Source organism: Odocoileus virginianus, chromosome 27 (assembly GCF_023699985.2).
Source record: "Odocoileus virginianus isolate 20LAN1187 ecotype Illinois chromosome 27, Ovbor_1.2, whole genome shotgun sequence".
Taxonomy (NCBI): Eukaryota; Metazoa; Chordata; class Mammalia; order Artiodactyla; family Cervidae; genus Odocoileus; species Odocoileus virginianus.
Genome location: NC_069700.1, coordinates 24,516,879 through 24,534,817, shown reverse-complemented (window position 1 = coordinate 24,534,817; position 17,939 = coordinate 24,516,879). Strand labels below are relative to the sequence as shown.

At 45.0% G+C, this 17,939-nt stretch overlaps 1 protein-coding gene and 1 non-coding gene across 5 annotated transcripts in view; one reads left to right on the top strand and one right to left on the bottom strand.

Annotated features, from left to right (window-relative positions):
* The window catches only part of CLIC5 (chloride intracellular channel 5), a 192,084-nt gene that overhangs the window by 105,622 nt on the left and 68,523 nt on the right, over positions 1–17,939 (bottom strand). Inside the window, exon 1 of one of the 4 annotated variants that reach the window (XM_020894541.2) lies at positions 7,500–7,652. The exons of the other annotated variants lie outside the window; for them this stretch is intronic. Coding sequence (XP_020750200.1) covers positions 7,500–7,562 — 63 coding nt within the window. The 5' untranslated portion in view covers positions 7,563–7,652. Of the gene's footprint in view, positions 1–7,499; positions 7,653–17,939 lie in introns of those variants that run through there. 4 annotated transcript variants of the gene reach the window in all.
* Positions 11,468–11,574, top strand: LOC139031671 (U6 spliceosomal RNA). The gene has a single exon (XR_011484173.1). It is a non-coding gene; the product is annotated as a U6 spliceosomal RNA (small nuclear RNA).

Below are 17,939 nucleotides of genomic sequence, written 5' to 3'. Positions count from 1 at the left end.
CTCACGTGAATAAAGCATAGTTGCCTCAACGGCCTCCATCCCAAGAAATGCATGCTTCCAGTGGGGAGTCAACTTTCTCTTGCCCTTTGGATCCTCCCCTGGGTAGGTTCAACCCTATTTACCTACAATCTGGGCCAGCTGTTCTCAGTCTTTGATGAATCCGAGGATCACTGAGGGGAGATGTCTGGGATTCACCCCAACCTCCTGAATCTGAATCCCCAGGGACAGGGCTGGGGTATGAAGAAGCTTTGCAGTGACTTTTTTATGCCCCAAAGGTTGAGCGCCAGTGGCCAAGCCATTGTTCACCATGAGCACTGCAATAAATAGAACCCAAAGAACCTCTCCACGCTAACAGAGCCAGAGGGGACCTCCTTCCAGAGGTTAATAACTCAATTGCTTTTTACCAGAAAGAGTGTTCATTTTAGTTCTGACAGCAGATTATCTATCTTGTTTACCCTTAAGTATTTCACATCTCAGATCTAAGACATTCCTTGAATAAATATATGAGTTTCCAAAGTAGGTTGTCACTCAGAGAGCTGGCAGACACTTCCCCAGTAGTTGGAGCTGACCCCTCAGAATGTCAGCAGGGTCAGATCTAAGATGCCCTGGGTGGAGACTCACCTTCAGGAAACCCATGATTAACCACTTTGCATCTTCATGAAAAAGACACCTGGGGGTGTCTCCTGCATAATAGTTCTTAAAGGTACCAGATATTGTGAGTCTATTACATTTTCCCTATAGTCTAGATAGGTAATATGTATACGTGTGTAGTGTTTTCTAGGACAGTAGCCATGGCTAGGCAGAGCTTGAAGGTTGCAAGCAAATGGGAACACGGCATAGAGGTTTCAGGGGTCCTCTCGGAACTCAAGGACCTGGAACTCCAGAAGCTTCTTTCCTGCTAAAGGGTCAAAATTGTAGCACCTGCGGATGAGCCCGGGAAGCTCCACCTAGAACCCAGTGACAAGAAGGGGATGAAACCCCAGAAGTAACACTCCCATGGAGCTGAAAAGGGAGGGGCCAGTGTAGCACTCTCAGTGATTTGATGCATCTTAGTCCAGCCCCGGAGAAGACAATGGCACCCCACTCCAGTACTCCTGCCTGGAGAATCCCAGGGACGGGGGAGCCTGGTGGGCTGCCATCTACGGGGTCGCACAGAGTCGGACACGACTGGAGCGACTTAGCAGCAGCAGCAGTCCAGCCCCCGGAGCTGTGTGGGAACAACTACCAGAGGAATCAACACCCCTTGAGCTGGAAGAATCTGACCACTGGTCAGCGATCTACACTCTCCTGGGGTTACATTCCTCCAGACAGTGGTTGCTGGGGGCCTCCGGCTCTTGGAGCAGCAGCCCCGTCAGAGGCGATCAGATCCAGAGACCACTGTGCTCCGGCCACCACCACTCTGTCTCTGCACCAGTGACTTCTGGACACATTAAGGAAGGAAAGTGCGAGGGCTTGGCTTTTGGGGCTATCCTAGGCCTGCAAAGGAGGCTTTACTCAGACCCCAGATTCTACACAGCTTGTTCAATGCTCACAGCAACCCCAGGAAACAGGTATTGCCATGATCAGCAATACCTGTCTTGCACAGGCAAGACAACTGTGGCCCAGAGATGCCAAGCAGCCTGTCCTAGCTCACACAGCAGGTGACCTGCAGGGCCACCGAAAACTGCATTCTTCTACTGCATCTTCCATCACCACTACATGGGCTTAGCATCTGAATTTCAAAAGAAGTCAAGAATTAAAAGCTTTTGACTTATCTGAATCAATGGGCTCTTTACCCTGGGTGGAGAAAGCTACCAAACACTCTAGGGAGACAGCTCAGGTGAGCAGGGAGGCAGGGGCTGACACCACTGGCCATGGGCTTTTACATCTTCAGACCTCCAGTCCTCACTGTCACCACCTGCCAGGGTACCTGAGACTTGTATGAGTCGACCTTTGACATCGGTATTCCCAGGGATGTGTTACCAGGTAAGGATGCACCGCTGACATAGCAGGGCAGGTGGATTTGTGTATTGCATTACTGACCAAAGAGCAAAACCAGGAGAAAACAGTGGCATAATGTGACAAAAGGAACTTCAAAACCTGATAAACCCATGACTGGCCAGGTGACCAGGCAGCCAGTGGGCAGCTGGGGTCTGAGAGGTAACACAACAAAATTTGATGCCGTCTGTTCTGGAAGTCAGATGACCACGCCACGGGTTGCCATGACTTGACTTGTGCTCTGCACCACTGTCAGAGCCTTCTGGATCCCTCCATAAATGAAATGACTAGTCATTTCCATCAGACATCAGCAGGCCTCCATTCTGTTTCCCCCGGGGGCTGAATTGATCATTATTTACTAGACCGACCCCACACACAGACTGTTCTGGAGTCCTGCAGATAAGGGCTTTATGGTCCGTCAGCATCTGTTCACTGCAGCACTGTTGGCTGTGAGCTTTCTATCAACAGCACTCCTGATGAGAATGATCACGATGACCCGAGGCTGTTAGACGTTCTAGACATTCATCCGCACTAGCAAAGCCACCGAGCTCAGTAATGGCAAAGCTGCCTGCCGAGAGACCTGCCTCTGATCAGGACTCAGTGACTCTCCACGAGAGCTCCACCCGAGTTGCCTAGGGGTGGGGGTAAAAACACCGCTTCTGGGTCCCACCTACAGACATTGTGATGTAACTGACCAAGGAGCAGTCTGGCATCAGAAGTTTTAAACTGCTACTGCTGCTAAGTCACTTCAGTTGTGTCCGACTCTGTGCGACCCCATCCCTGGGATTCTCTGGGCAAGAAGACTGGAGTGGGTTGCCATTTCCTTCTCCAATGCATAAAAGTGAAAAGTGAAAGTGAAGTTGCTCAGTCATGTCTGACTCTTCGCGACCCCATGGACTGCAGGCTACCAGGCTCCGTCCATGAAGTTTTAAAAATCTCCCCCAAATTATTTGATTCTGTAGCCAAATTTGAGAACCACTAGTTTTCTGTTGAAACTCAAGAGACATGTGTTTCAAACTGGGTGGCTTTGGTGATTTGCTACCTCTGGGGTCTAGGACGGGGACTGAAGGTGGAGGTGTCGCTACAGAAGGAGGAATGCCTTGATCTAACTACACAGCACATCCTGTGTTTGTCTTCCCAAATCACTTTCTGTTTTGCTTTTATTTCCTTGTTCTTTTTTCTTTCAATAAACCATGCTCACTGCCTCTATCAACTCTAACCTGTTGTCCTCCCTTTGTGATCAAAGTCCCAGCTGCGTATGATCTCATTTATTCTCAAAATAGCCCTGCGAGTAAGGAAGCAGCCAGGCCATTGTTCCCTAAGGCAAATCAGGGACCTGCAGATCAAGAAAGGTTCTATCTGCCACGGGACTCATATGCTTATCGAAGTCAACGTGTTTGCAGCAATTTTCAGCTTACACAATGTTTTCCTCTGTTTGTTCCCGTGGCATCCTCGCAGCCAGTCTGTGGTGACAGTATTTTCATATCCAGGGTGACCACACGTTCTCATCAACCCCAGGTGACACCTGCTGTTCCAGCCTGACTATTGGAAGTACCTCCTTTCTCCCTCAGGAGTTTGGACGATAAAAGATAAGGGCACTTTATTTATAATCACCCTCTTGTTTGAAGAGGGGGGGATGCTGAGATTCATAGAAGTTACGGAACTTTTTCAGAGTCACTTGGCCAACAAGAGGCAGAGACAAGATTTGAGCCCAGTTCTCTGTCCCCTCTGCCCATTCGCATTTGTTGGGAAATGAGAATGAGAGCTGACCGACTCAAACCTTTCTTATTATAGATGAAGAAACTAAAAATGGTGGGTCAGTGATCTCTCAAACATCCCCATGAGATGGCTTCTCTGGTGGTCGGTTCAGTGACTGGGACTCCGCCTTGCAGTACAGCAGACACTGGTCCAATCCCTGGTCCCGGAGGATCCTATGTGCTCACATGCCTCAGAGCAACTAGGTCCATGCGGCCGTAACTACTGAGCCTGTGCTCTGCAATAAGAAAAGCCACTGCAATGAGAAGCCCTCACATGGCGATGAAGAGTGGCCCCCTCGCCCAAAGCTAGAGAAAGCCCTCGAGCAGCAACAGAGACACACCAAAGCTAAAAAAACCTTTTTAATTAAATAAATAAATCTTAAAAAAAAAAAATCCCCATTACAATGTTCCCTGGAAGGGAAAGACTTGGAGTACAGACCACAGACGGGCGGGAGCCTTGATAGCGTTCCATGACCATATTAGAATGGACTGGAGATGGAAATGGCAAGCCACTCCAGTATTCTTGCCTGGAAAATCCCATGGACAGAGATCTACAAAATTCCTGGTGGGCTACAGTCCATGGGGTCACAAAGAGTTGGACACGACTGGGTGACTAATACATTAGAATGGATTTGTAAGTTGCCAGTAAGTGTCATCTTAGAAACACGTGAAAGGCTGACTTGGCAAAAGAAGGTACAAGGCCTGACATATGGGTATTTGAGAATGAATAAAAAATTTAGAGTCTAAACTGCTAGCTGAGGGCTGGATCTGAATGTTATTTACTGCTATCTATGTCTGAACATTTCACGGATGCTCTCTGAGCACCTGAATTTTTCAACCACAAAACGGGATGAACCACCATCCTTAGTTTCCGAGGTTGTTACAGGGAGAGAAAACTGCAGCTGGCAAAGTGCTCTCTCAGCAACATGTCTCAGGAGGTCCCTGGGAGCCACATATCATTTGCTTTCACCACTTTTTACATGTGAATCAAGGCTCATGGATCAAGGAAGCTGGGGATCCAATGAGATAAGGTATTTGAATGTGCTTCCCTAGTCCTAAAATGCCACCATTTAGCATTATTAATAAGCAGCAGCAGTGGTAACAGATAATGATCGCCAATCAATGTGGCATAGAATCTATCCTAAGTCCTTGAAACTCTCACGATAGTGAAGGTTTTGAGTGACACACAGAAGGCTTTCCTGGTGGATGAGTCGGTAAAGAGTCTGCCCACAAGGCGGGTGACCTGGGTTTGATCCCTGGGTTAGGAAGATCCCCTAGAGAAGGAAATGGCAACCCACTCCAAAATTCCTGCCTGGAGAATTCCATGGACAGAGGAGCCTGGTGGGCTACAGTCCATGGGGTCACAAAGAGTCGGACACAAATGAGTGACTAACTTTTGCTTTCACTTTTCCCAGGGGACAGGCCAGGTTGGGGGTTCCCTTCAAGGGAGTGTTGAAGATGACCACATCACAACATTTACTGGGTGAGGAGAGACTGCCTGGAAGGCTTCCTAGAAACCAACCTTGCTGGGCCTGCAGAAATCACTTCGGATACCTGAGACCTTCCACAAGGCCTTTCTTCTGATGGAAATCCTACAGCTACGAGACATGGTAAATCATGGAAATACCTGATTCTATAAATCAGGACACGGCTGGCTGCCTGGGTAGTGTCTTTATTTCACAATTATTTTCAGCCTTTACTTGCCCTTGTAAATGATCACTACTAACCAGAAGCTCAAAAAGGGGGTGGGGGAATCAAAAGAGCTTTCCTATCTGATTGTTTGTTCCCCATCAACTTGGTTTCTGTGCTGCCCAAGAAGGCCTGCCTGGCTCTCATGGATTGCTTTCCTTTAGGGGGAAAAAAAAAAAAGACAACACAGGTGCTTTAGAATTCTTGTGGGCGCTGGGGGCTGCTAAGTGAGCTTTTTATACAAATGGAGAAAACTTCCAAGTTGCCAACATGAAACTCAGAAGGTGCGGGTAGAATGGACTTCTCACTTAGGAGCAGGGCAAAGGGCTCTTTTGGTTCTAAAAGAGTCAATTTGTGTTCCAAATAGCTTTCAGGAACTTGACACTGTGAAATGACCTGCTCCCAGGGAATCTGAGAAAGTCCTAGAATAGCTTTCTTCAAGAAGTACAGCAAGAGTCCTTGGCTTTGTGAAAGCTCTCCGTATTTGCTCCCGAGACTGCAGGCCTGGGCGCTGGGGGTCAGGGCAGCCCTGGCCAGCTCTGGGTCCAACACTGCCCAGCCTGGGAGGACATGACCTCTTTCATTACCTGGATCTGCCAGAGAGCCTGAAAATCCTTCCCAGAGGGGTCACAGAAACCAAATGAGGAGACGGAGACAGAAGTCGCATTTGGGGGAAGAGAAATAAGTCCAGGAAAGTTGTCTCACTAAAAAACAAATGCAATGTCTATACATAATTTTGCAAAATAACCCCCAAAATGTAAAGCCCAGCCGAAATATTTAACAAAACTTTGTGGTAGGCTGGGCCAACTGAGAGTACTTTTCAAGTGTAAGGTAAGTCACAACTGGTTTATTATTTTTTAATAAGATAAATAAAAACTACCGAAGACCAAAAGGTTGCTATCAGGGTCATATAGATCTTACACTTCCTGTGAAAATCTATTTGTTTATTTAGTTTATAGATAAGGATCCTTTGACCAAAACAAATTTAAAAGGCATGCCTATTTCCATACATTTCCCCATGTATAAAGAGAAATATACATGTCTTTTAAATTCAGCCAGGAGGCTCCCAACAGGCAAGTTCTCTTCCCTTCTCAGTTACCTGTATATTTCTAGGGAAACTGCATTCTAAGATGTTTGGGCTTTTTTGTTTTTTTTTCCCCCTTTTGTGAAAGTTCTCAGCGCTCAGGCAGCCTACCGGCGGCCGCCCCGCCCCCAAGTCCTGGCGACTCCGCACCGCCCTGGAGACAACTCATCTGCGCTCAGGTTTCTCGGCTTCTGGAGGACCTATCAAATGTTTCTTTCTTATTACCCTGGAGAACCGGGAAACGGTGCATCAGCCTCCATCCTTCCTCCTCCAGGTTGCAAAGAAGTGTAAGCAGCTTTTGACGTTAGGCTGTTTCGGCGCAGGGAGAGAGGGGACTTCATGATTCCCCCAGCCCGGTGCCCCCACCTCCCAGTCTGCCTCAGGTCACCCTTTGCATTTCCTGATACAACCCCGCGGAAACACGATTATGACACGAAAAATAATGTGGGCGAGTGGAGTGTTTGCTTTCCGGCTTGCAGATCACAGCACAAGAACAATCTTTGTTCCCCTTTGCTTTTCTTTTAATAGAGTAAAAGAGAAAAAGGAGGTTTTGAGAAATGTTATTTCTACTTTGCCAAAGATCATATTATTAGTAATGCTTTCTCTTCTCCCTCTTCCTTCCCCTCACCTCCCTGCCCTTTTAGAAGAAAGCTTCATGGGTCCAGCCAGGTTCCTGCCCTCATCCTGCACCCGAAGATGCCCTTCAGGACAAACCAAAATCGTGCCTAGGCAGGGTGACCGCCGGTCCTGCGGCAGGTTTAACAAACTCTCAGGAGACGACAGCCACCTGCCAGAATGCACCTGACTCCATCCCGCCCAGGAGCCCCGAAACGAGGCTCGGGTTTGCAGAAAGGCCACCCCAGGGACCGTCAGGGCGAGGCTGCGCTCCCTGGGGAGGGTCGGGCGTCGCAGAGCGCTCGGCGCCGGGGCACGTGAGCCGCGAGCCGGGCTGGAGGCGCAGCAGGTGCGGCGGCGCTGGGACGCCGACCTACCTTCACGAAGAGCTCGATCTCGGGGTCCCGATCGTCCCCGTTAGCCGTCGCCGTGTCCGTCATGCCGTCGGCGCCCGGGGCCAGCGTCCCGGGCCGGGGAGGCGCCACCTCTGCGGCGCCCGGGCCAGCGCTCCTGCCGCTGCTGCTGCTGCTGCCGGGGGGCGGGGGCGGCCTCCGGAGGGCGTTTATTTATCTAGTTTCTTTAATCTATTTCCCCAGCTGGTGACAGCGGTGCCTGAGGGATCGGTGTCCCGGGCGATCTCCAGGAAAGGAGAGAAGCCAGGAGGGGGCAGAGGACGAGGCGGAAAAGGTGGGCTCGGGGATGGATTGCAGGTTCCCGGGAGCAACAAGTGCCGCGCGCTGGGAGGTGTCACAGGATCCGCGCCGGGCGGCGATCCTGCGGCCGCCGCCCGCGCCCAAAATAGCCGGCGCCGCGGGGCGGGGTCAACCCCGCGGGCGGGAGGGGCTCCGGGCGAGCGCGGCCCCCGCCCCGCATCCCAGGCCCGGCGGGGCGCGCCGCGACACCACCGCTGGGATAGGAGGATGTTCTGGGAAAGATAAAGGGGGAGGAAGTGTGAGAGGAGGCGGGGGAGGATGAGAGAGAAAAAGAGATGGCTTTAAGCCTTACGTTTCATTTAACGAAGCATCAGCTCCTGTAACTTACGTTTCATTCAACGAAGCATCAGCTCCTGTAAGTTAACTCTCCTATCAGCCCTTTCCACTAGGAAAGCCCCTTCCTGCCTTAGGGATGCTCAGAGTGGGGAGGAGCTATGGGGAGCCGGGAAGAGAACGGAAGGACCCTGAAAACTGTGCATTTGGCATCCTCGTGCGGGATAGGTTAGAGTGGGACTGGGGGAGAAGGAGGCTGGGAAGGGCAGGGAGCTGTGTAAGGTAGAGAGGTGAGCCTGCCAGGTCAGGATACGTGTCCTTTAACCTCTAGGCTGTTTTTCTTTCCCCTTCTTTCATTTTGTTTTTTTCTTTGGCTTTCTCCTCTATTTTTTCTTTTTTTTTCTATTTTTATTTTATTTTTCTTCTTCTTTTTAATAACAGAATACGCATATGGGCTTCCCTTGTGGCTCAGCCGATAAAGAATCCACCTGCGATGCTGGAGACCTGGGTTCGATCCCCGGGTTGAGAAGATACCTGGAGCCGGGAAAGGCTACCCACTCCAGTATTCTGGCCTGGAGAATTCCATGGACTATACAGTCCATATACTTTTCCCACCCTATGCAAAGAACTGACTCACTGGAAAAGACCCTGATGCTGGGAAGGATTGAAGGCAGGAGGCGAAGGGGACGACAGAGGGTGAGATGGTTGGATGGCATCACCAACTTGATGACATGAGTTTGAGTAAGCTCCAGGAGTTGGTGATGGACAGGGAAGCCTGGCGTGCTGTAGTCCATGGGGTCGCAAAGAGTCCAACAAGACTGAGCGACTGAACTGAACTGAATATGCATGTGGAAAAATATTCCTATCTTAAGTGGACGTAAGTTCAATATATTTTCACAATCTGAACTCATCCACGAAGCCAGCACCAGAGAAAGAGGTAAAATGTTAGCTGCTCGCACAGAAGCTCATCCTGGTCTCTCCTCTGTAGCTCTCCCCGCTTTCACGGCTGTCACCCTCCTGCGGTTAACTTACTATCCCTTCTTGTAGTAACAGCACAGGTTAGTTTTGCCTGGAATCTTACAAAAAGCACAGTGTATACTTCGGTGTCTGGCTTCCTTTGTGTTCACCACTACACTGGTGGGATTTACCCATTCTGCAGTGTGTAGTTGGAAACCACCCATTTTTGTTGCCACAAGTTATTTATCCATTTGCCCTCTGATGGATATTTGCATAGTTTGCGGTTAATGACTTCCATGGGGCTGCTATGACCATTCTATCAAACATCCTTTCACAATACGTGGACACTTTTTGTCGGCTGTATACTCAGGAATGGGATGGCTTGTTTCTAGAGTGTTAGAATGTTCTTCTCGAGTAAGCACTGCCAGTGGGTTTTCCAATGTGGCTGTACCAATTTACATTTCCATCCTCCATTTCTTTTTAAAATCGGTGCTCAGTCTTTTGTATCTGGAATCTGGTCAACTTCTGTTTGTGTTCTTTGCCTTCTCTAGCTGATCCCGTCTGTGCTCTGTCCTGCTGGACTTACAAATACATATTTGTTCCATGACTTTCTAAGAAAAAAATTAATCACTTAATAAAAATAAGTAGCAGTACTTACTAGGTACCAGGTAAAAAAATGCTAAACACTCTACATGTCTTAACTTATTTCATCTTTATAGATAGTGTTATTGTCCCAATTTTACAAGTGGGGAAACTGAGGCATATTTATTAATATTTAAGCAATTTTCATCTAGTCATTCAGCTAGAAAATGGTGGAATCAGAATTTGAACCCAGACAGACTAAGCCTATGCTCTCAACTACTCCAATCGCCTCTCTCAAACTCTTAAACTGGGTAAGGCCCTTTGGGAAACAAAGGCACTGCACTGGTTAATGGAGATTAAAATCTATTTCAGGAGAATATGCCCATGTAAAGAAAAGAAAAACTCAGACTGCCTCATGAATTGGGTAGATGAAACGGCCATGTAAGTCAGCTTGTCAAGAGATTATTCATCACCGTTGGAGTGGCCAGAAAGAAAGATCTCATAGAGCAGAAGAAACTACAAATGCAACTTCCTGAATGACAGGCATCTGATTGGTAAAGAAGATGGCAAGGTGTCCTGACCACCACTTCTGACAGGTTGTTTCCCCATAAACTCCAAGTGCAAATGTCTCCTGCTCACTGAAGTACACAGTCACCAAGCCCAACTTGCAGCCCTCGTGGTACCCTGCAGCTTAATCAAGGTGAGGCTTAATTGCTCTTCTCCTTGGTTTCAGGCTTACATCACCAAAGCCTTTAGCTGTCACCTTCACAGCTGTACATTCCAAGCCAGTGACTGCATGCTCTGGGAAAGACAAGGTTACAGAGGGAGACTGCTACCTTCACTGCATGCCACACAGACTCATCACTTTCCTATTCTGGACTGTGGACAATATTTGCAATAGTAATTGACAGAGATAAATGAAATTTTATGCTAAAGTGCCTTTGAGGGCTTTTTTTTTTTTTTTCTGAATGAAGATGCTTTACACATGTGGATATTTTCTTGGCTATGAGCTTAACAATATGTGTTATGACCTCTATTTTCCCCTAATCCCAAACCTAGCAGAGTTAGCTTTTTAAATATATATATATATATATATATTTTATTTTCGGCTGCGCTGGCTCTTTGTTGCTGCGCACGGGCTTTCTCTAGTTGCGGTGAGCGGGAGTTACTCTTCCTTATGCTGCATGGCCTTCTCATTGTGGTTGCTTCTCCTGTCGCAGAGCACAGGCTCCAGGCGCATGGGCTTCAGTAGTTGCAGCCTGCGGGCTCAGAAGTTGTGGCCCACAGGCTTAGTTGCCCCAAGACATGTGGGACCTTCTCGGGCCAAGGATTGAACTTGTGTCCCCCTGCATTGGCAGGCGAACTCTCATCCACTGGACCACAAGGAAGTCTGAGAGTTAGCTTTTATTTCACCCTCTCCAAATAATCTACCACCTACTGAAAAATGAAACAATTCTCTTTTAATTTCTAGATACCTCTCACTTGGACATCCCTGTAGATAACTGATAGTTTTGATATTATAAACCTTCATTTAACAACAATAAAAAATTCTGTCTGGTTATAAAATACTTCTGGTGTATTTCTAGTTTTTAATTCCACATTCTGCTTCATTTCACAATAAAAACACTTCTTTTTTTTTTTTTTAAATAAAATGACTACCCTTTTACATCAAAGTATAATTGGTTAGGCAATTCTAACTTTCTTCAGAGAAAAGCACTTCCCTGATCATATAGACTGTACTTCTAGTAATCATAGTTTCACAAACTTGTTGCAAGTTTTGGATAAATCCTTATTAGGCAAGCACTTCAAAAACATATTCAGTGCTTACTTTAACAGCACGTATACTTAAACTGGAATGACACAGTGAAGATGAGAATGGCCCCAATGAAAGGATTACATGCACATCTGTTTAACACTCATATTTTTATATGATTGTTAAAATAAAAAATTATACTTGACTGGGTTTTCAATATATTCAGATTCAATGATATGACATAAACGTGAAGGCAAAGGAATTTATATAGCTGTAATATCTCTATACTTCATTTGAAGTGGCAAACTATGAACTCTAAGCAGATTAAGAAAAGTCAGGTATGCATATGGTAACCACTCCTAAACAACAGCTATAAAACTTACACAAAGGGATATGGTTTAAAAAAAAAAATGTAAGTTAAAGTGTAATGGCAAGAAATACTCAAATAATCTAAAAGGAGAGAAAAAGAAAGCAAACAGAAAACTAATCATACAATGGCACTCTTAAATCTAACCATTTCAATACTTAAATTTAAATGGTCTAAACACAACTAAAAGTTGGAGATCAGGGATTTCCCTGGTGGTCCAGAGTTTAGGAGTCTGCCTTGCAATGCAGAGGACATGGGTTCGATCCCTGGTCAGGGAGGATCCCGTGTGCCGCAGGCAGCTGGGCACATGTACGGCCTCACATGGACCCCGGGACCCACACACCACAACTAGAGAGTCTGTATGCTGCAAGGAAAGACCCCGCGTGCTGCAGCTAAGACCTGACAACACAGCCACATAAATAAATACTTCTAAAAAGCTGGAGATTTTTGGATTGGATTAAAAACAAACAAACCAAGATCCAACTATGTCCTGTTACAGAATCTCACTTCAAATGTAAGCAGATGGGGAAAAATACCATGCAACTGCTAATCAAAAGAAAGTCACTATATTAACACCAAACAAAATAGACTCCAGGAAAAGGAACTCATCATGGATAAAGAGGAATATTACATAATGAAAACAGAGTCAAGTCATCAAAAGCTATAACACCCCTCAGTGTGTATGTACCTAATAACAGAGCTTCAAGATCCATAAAGCAAAAGTGATAAAACTGAAAGAGGAAAAAGACAAACATGCAATTGCATTTGGAGACTAAAACCCTCCTCTGTTAGAAACTGATTAGCAGAAGAAGACAAAAAGTCAGCAAGAGTATTGAAGACATAAAAATAACACTATCAAACAATTTGACTTAATAAACATTCCCACACAACAGAATACACGCCATTTGCAGATACACATGGGACAGTCACCCTAATAGACCATATTCTGGGTTACAAAACAAACCTTAATCTTTTTAAAAGGATGAAATCTTACCACATATATTCTCTGGCCATAAAATAATCAGTTAGACCAATACTGAAGATATATGCTGCTGCTGCTGCTCTGCCCCTAAATGTTTGAAAATTAAGCAATACACTTTAAGGAATTCACTGGTTAAGAAGCCTCAAAAATAATTAGAAAATATTTCAAACTAAATACAAACGAACACTGCTGCTGCTCAGTTGCTCAGATCAGGTCAGACTCTTTGTGACTCTATGGACTGTAGCCCACCAGGCTCCTCTGCCCATGGGATTGTCCAGGCAAGAATGATGGAGTGGGTTGCCATCTCCTCCTCCAGGGCATCTTCCCAAACCAGGGTTCAAACCTGGGTCTCCTGCATTGGGAGGTGGGTTCTTTACCACTGAGCCACCAGGGAAGCTCATGAATGAACATAGAATCTATCAAAATTTGTGAGATTCAGGTAATGCAGTACTTAGGAAGAAATTTATATGAGAAGTATTCTTTTTAGAAAAGAATAAAGGTTTCAAATCAATAAACTTCTATCTTAAAAAATTAGAAAAAGAATAGCCAGCTAAACACAAAGCAAGAAAATCAGGGAACCCCACCTCCACCCCTGGTCCATGGAAAAATTGTCTTCCACGAAACCAGTCCCTGGTGCCAGAAGTGTTGTAAAAGATTAACACAATTAATAAACTTCTAGCCATATTTACAAGAGAAAAAGTGTACATATTTTTATGAAACAACGATCATCTTTATAAGGATATCAATCTTACCCCATGCCAGGGTATATCGTTGGTTTCAAGCTCAAACCTTTATGTACATAATGATATTTAGGTGAATCCACGCTTTCTGCCCAAGGTATCTATTTACATGGGAATCGGTTTGTTTCACCCTTACATTCTCTGCAGAGGATCTTTTGGGCAATCTCAAGGGCTTTGGTTTCAAGCTCAGGGGACTGGCGGATTTTGATGACAGCTGCTAAAACCACCAGTCATATTGTGTCTTTGTGGGAGGACCAAGTGAGTGTAGCCAGAGAGAGGTGAGTCCTTCCACTTGCATGAGGTCACAGGTTGGGCTGTGAGAAGGATGGGGTGGGTTCCTAGTTCTGTTCCTTTTTAAACTAACATTTGGGTGTGCCCAACACTGCCAGCGATCTTTGTCCTCACAGCGGTCTGCCTACCTGTGCTCAGCAGAGGGAGAGGCCAGGGAGCAGGCTGGGCTGAAGCCAGGAGTCCTTGTCAACAGCTGTCATTTATCCTGTTGGTTCACTCATTACTCATCCTTATCACCAGGGTTTGGGGGATGCCATGCTCTTTCTAGAATCCTTTGAGAAAATGCAGTGTAGGCGAGCAATGAGCAGTCTTAGCATTTGCACTATCCCTCCATGGAATTCCTTCCAGGACTGAGTCATGTCTTTCTCACAACAATAAAAGCTCCTTGAAGACAAGAATCCTCTTTTGTGTCTCTTTTACACTACCCACAGAACATAATGGCCCCTTGTTGTAAACTTGCAAACAAACTGATAATATTCCCAGTACAGTGTATATGCTCATTAAATAATGGTCGATGGAATCAGTTAATAAAGAACTGTGTGTTGTTCTTGTAGTCGCTCAGTTGTGTCTGACTCTTTGTGACCAAATGGACTGTATCTCGCCAGGCCCCTCTGTCCATGGAAGTCTCCAGGCCAGAATACTGGATTGGGTTGCCATTCCCTTCTCCAGGGGATCTTCCCAACCCAGGGATCAAACCCGGGTCTCCTGCATTGCAGACAGATTCTTTACCATCTGAGCCGCCAGGGAAGCCCAAATAAATGACTGGCACCTCTTTTAGTCACAGCCTTTTTCTCCTCTTGGACTTCTGTTTGTATCATGCAAAGGCAGATTTTAGTGAAATGGGCCTTACTGTGTGGAGTCTTTAAAAGTATTCTAATTTTGAGCTGAAATACAAGAAAGGGTTCTGTAACAGTAATACTATTTAACATTTTCTAAGAGACCACCATGTATAAGAACTCTAAATCTCTTATCAGCTCACTTCATCTTCATAATAACCCAAGGCAGGTGCTATTAGTCTCATTTCACAAATGAGGAAGCAAAGACTTAAAGAGGTGAGGAACTTGTCCAAGGTCACATAAATAATTATAAACAAGACAGCTGGTACTCTGACCCCGGTCTCTCCATCATTAAAGCCTATTTTCTTAACCACCAGGATTTACTAAGTATGTGAAGTGATGTGGTTGGATGAGGTTGAAATGCTGATAGAGATTTAGAAATGGCTTATTGAATTGGTAGGATCAGTGACTGGCTGATCTTAGATAAGAAATGACTGGATTTGGGGTCTCTGGAACCGTAAGAGACACACAGACATAAGCTGAAAAAAGAAATAGGGACCAAGAAGTGACCAAGAATAAAAAATACCCCTTCATTGGAAGGACTGATGCTGAAACTCCAATATTTTGGCCACCTGATGCAAACCACCAATTCCTTGGAAAAGACCCTGATGTAAAGTTTTAATAATACTATTTATGAACATACATAATGCAGCCAACATACTGACTGACACATAAACAAAGGACAGAAGAGTTCTTTTGTATATAAGACAGTGCTACATTTCACAGTCAGTTTCTCACTTGATCTTTCACTTAACAAGATAGCTACTATCAGTACTCCATTTTGCAGAAGAGGAAGCAAATACTCAAAGGTTAGTCAGGAAGCCACAAAGCTCTAGAACTGGGGTTTGAATCTAGGTCTCCTTGACTTCCAAATGTCTACTTTTAGTGCCCTCAATAACTAAGCACTACTTAATTGTTTTATTATTGTATTTAAATGCAAAGTGAGAGAGGAAGAGAGAAACAGACAGAAAGAGGAAGCAAATGCCCTGTTTAGAAGTGAACGCTGAAGATCAGCTACTAGAACATTCAAAAAGCAATGCTCCCAGGTAAAGAGTGGATTTGTACCCTGTAATTACCCTGACCCATGTTCGATGGCCTTCATCCTTTATCTGATTGTCTCCTTGTCATCATATCAGCTCTTTAAGCTGCATAAAGAATTCTTTTCTGAAAGGCAAAGTATATTATTGAGAAAATTACAAATTCTTTCTTGGAAATAAGCAGAATTGATCAAATTGAATTGCTATTATTATCTTTAAGGATTTCCCTGATGGCTTTGCAGGTAAAGAATTTGCCTGCAATGCAGGAGATGCAGGAGTTGTGGGTTTCATCCCTGGGTTGGGAAGATGCCCCAGAGGCAGAAATGGCAACCCACTCCAGTATTCTTGGGAGATTCAGGTTCGATCCCTGGGTCGTGAAGATCCCCTGGAGTATTCTTGCCTGGAAAGAATGGCATGGCAACCCACTCCAGTGTTCTTGCCTGAAAAATACCATGGACAGAGGATCCTGGTGGGCTATAATCTATGGAGTCACAAAGAGTCAGACATGACTGAACAAATAACACTATTATTTTAAACATCATCTGTCTTAAAAGTGGGAGCAGCAATAAAAGTCAGTTCCTCTCCTAGAATTCTAGGAATGTATGTGTATATGAGTATTTTCTTTCTTCCCATATATTTCTTTGTATCTCTCTCTCTCTACTTTAGGAACTCAGAGAAATAGAACATAATACTTCTGTGCATAATTACCTGCTCACAGCTAAGCAGGTACAGAAGAAATTTATTTCTTCAGCACAGTAATAAGTTATTCTCTTTAATCTATATTCAGAGGGGAAGATTTAATTCTATTTTTGTCATATATTTTCTCCAATCTTGTGCAATCTTTTTAATCTGCCAGGAAGATTAACCCTACTCCCACAAAGCCTGGACAGAAAAATCCGAAAGTATTACCTTGAATTGTTTCAATTTCCTTCTTCCAGGGAGAAGACAGAAAGCACTTCAAATATCTCACTTTAGCTAAATTCAGCAAATACACCTTTGCTGGCCCTTCTGTGCCAGGCACTGCCTTTAAAACTGGGAATAAATTATTGAAAAAGACCCAGTCTCTGTCCCAGAGAACTCAGAGTGCCTAAAACAAGTGTCTGTGTGTGCAGGGGATGCTCCCATTCTTCAGCCCTTCTAATTGAGTAGATATAAAGTGTTTTGTTGTTATTGTTCAGTTGCTAAGTTTGTGTCTGACTCTTTCGTGACTACTGGCTGGGTTTCTCTGTCCATGGGATTTTCTAGGTAAGAATACTGGAGTGGATTGTCATTTCCTCCTCCAGGAGATCTTCCTGATCTGGGGATTGAACCCATGTCTCCTTCACTGGCAGGTGGATTCTTTACTGTTGAGTCACCAAGGGACCCAAGGAACATAGAATTGAAGTAGATCTGATAATATTGAGAAAAGATGCTCATTGTCTACATTTTTGTGACCAGACAGCACTTGAATCTTCACCAGTTGCTTCACAAATGAGTCCACTTCCACTGAACTAGTCCCAGCCAGTGTTACTTCACATTCACGTTCCTTTATCTATTGACTACTTATTAGACACCAAATACTCTTGGAAACACTGGCTGTACCTTGGGGAACAGAAAAGTTGATCATAGCCCTCGCCTGGGGGGTCTTGCAATTCATGGTGGTAAATGGAATAGACATATAAACAATAAATAGATGTATAGTTATAAAAATTGATCAATATTATCTGGGTTACAATGCTGAAGAATCACAGTGCGGAATGAGGGAGCCTCTTTTGTAAGGGGTCCCTGAGGTAGGCCTCTATGGGAGGTGACATTTAAGCCCAAATGCAATTGATAAAAAGGGGCCAGTCATGTGAAGACTGAAGGGAAGAGAGAAAGGAACAGAATGTGTGAGGGTGCTGAGGTAGAGAGAACACAGCATTTAATGCTGAGGAACTGAAGGTCTCGCTTGAAATTCTCCATGCTATCCCTGTGTAACATGGTGGGGTCACATTTTCATCTTTTCCTAGTAATTACATTATGCAACCTTTGTAATTTCAGTACCTTGTAGTAGAAACTCTGCCCAGAGATTTTCATTCAGTGCAAAGTTCTAGCATGAAGAAATAATGACAGCTCCATCGACTGCATATTGAATTTGCAGCCAATCACTATCTGTATTGCTCTGTAATGATGCATTATTTCCTCAGTTAAATACACTTTGGAAAGGTTTGAAATACACCTCTATATGAAAGACAGACATTAATTTAAGACTCCTTTGCGATATCCATTTTTCACCTCAAGATCCCACCTACTTGGTTCTGCTCACTG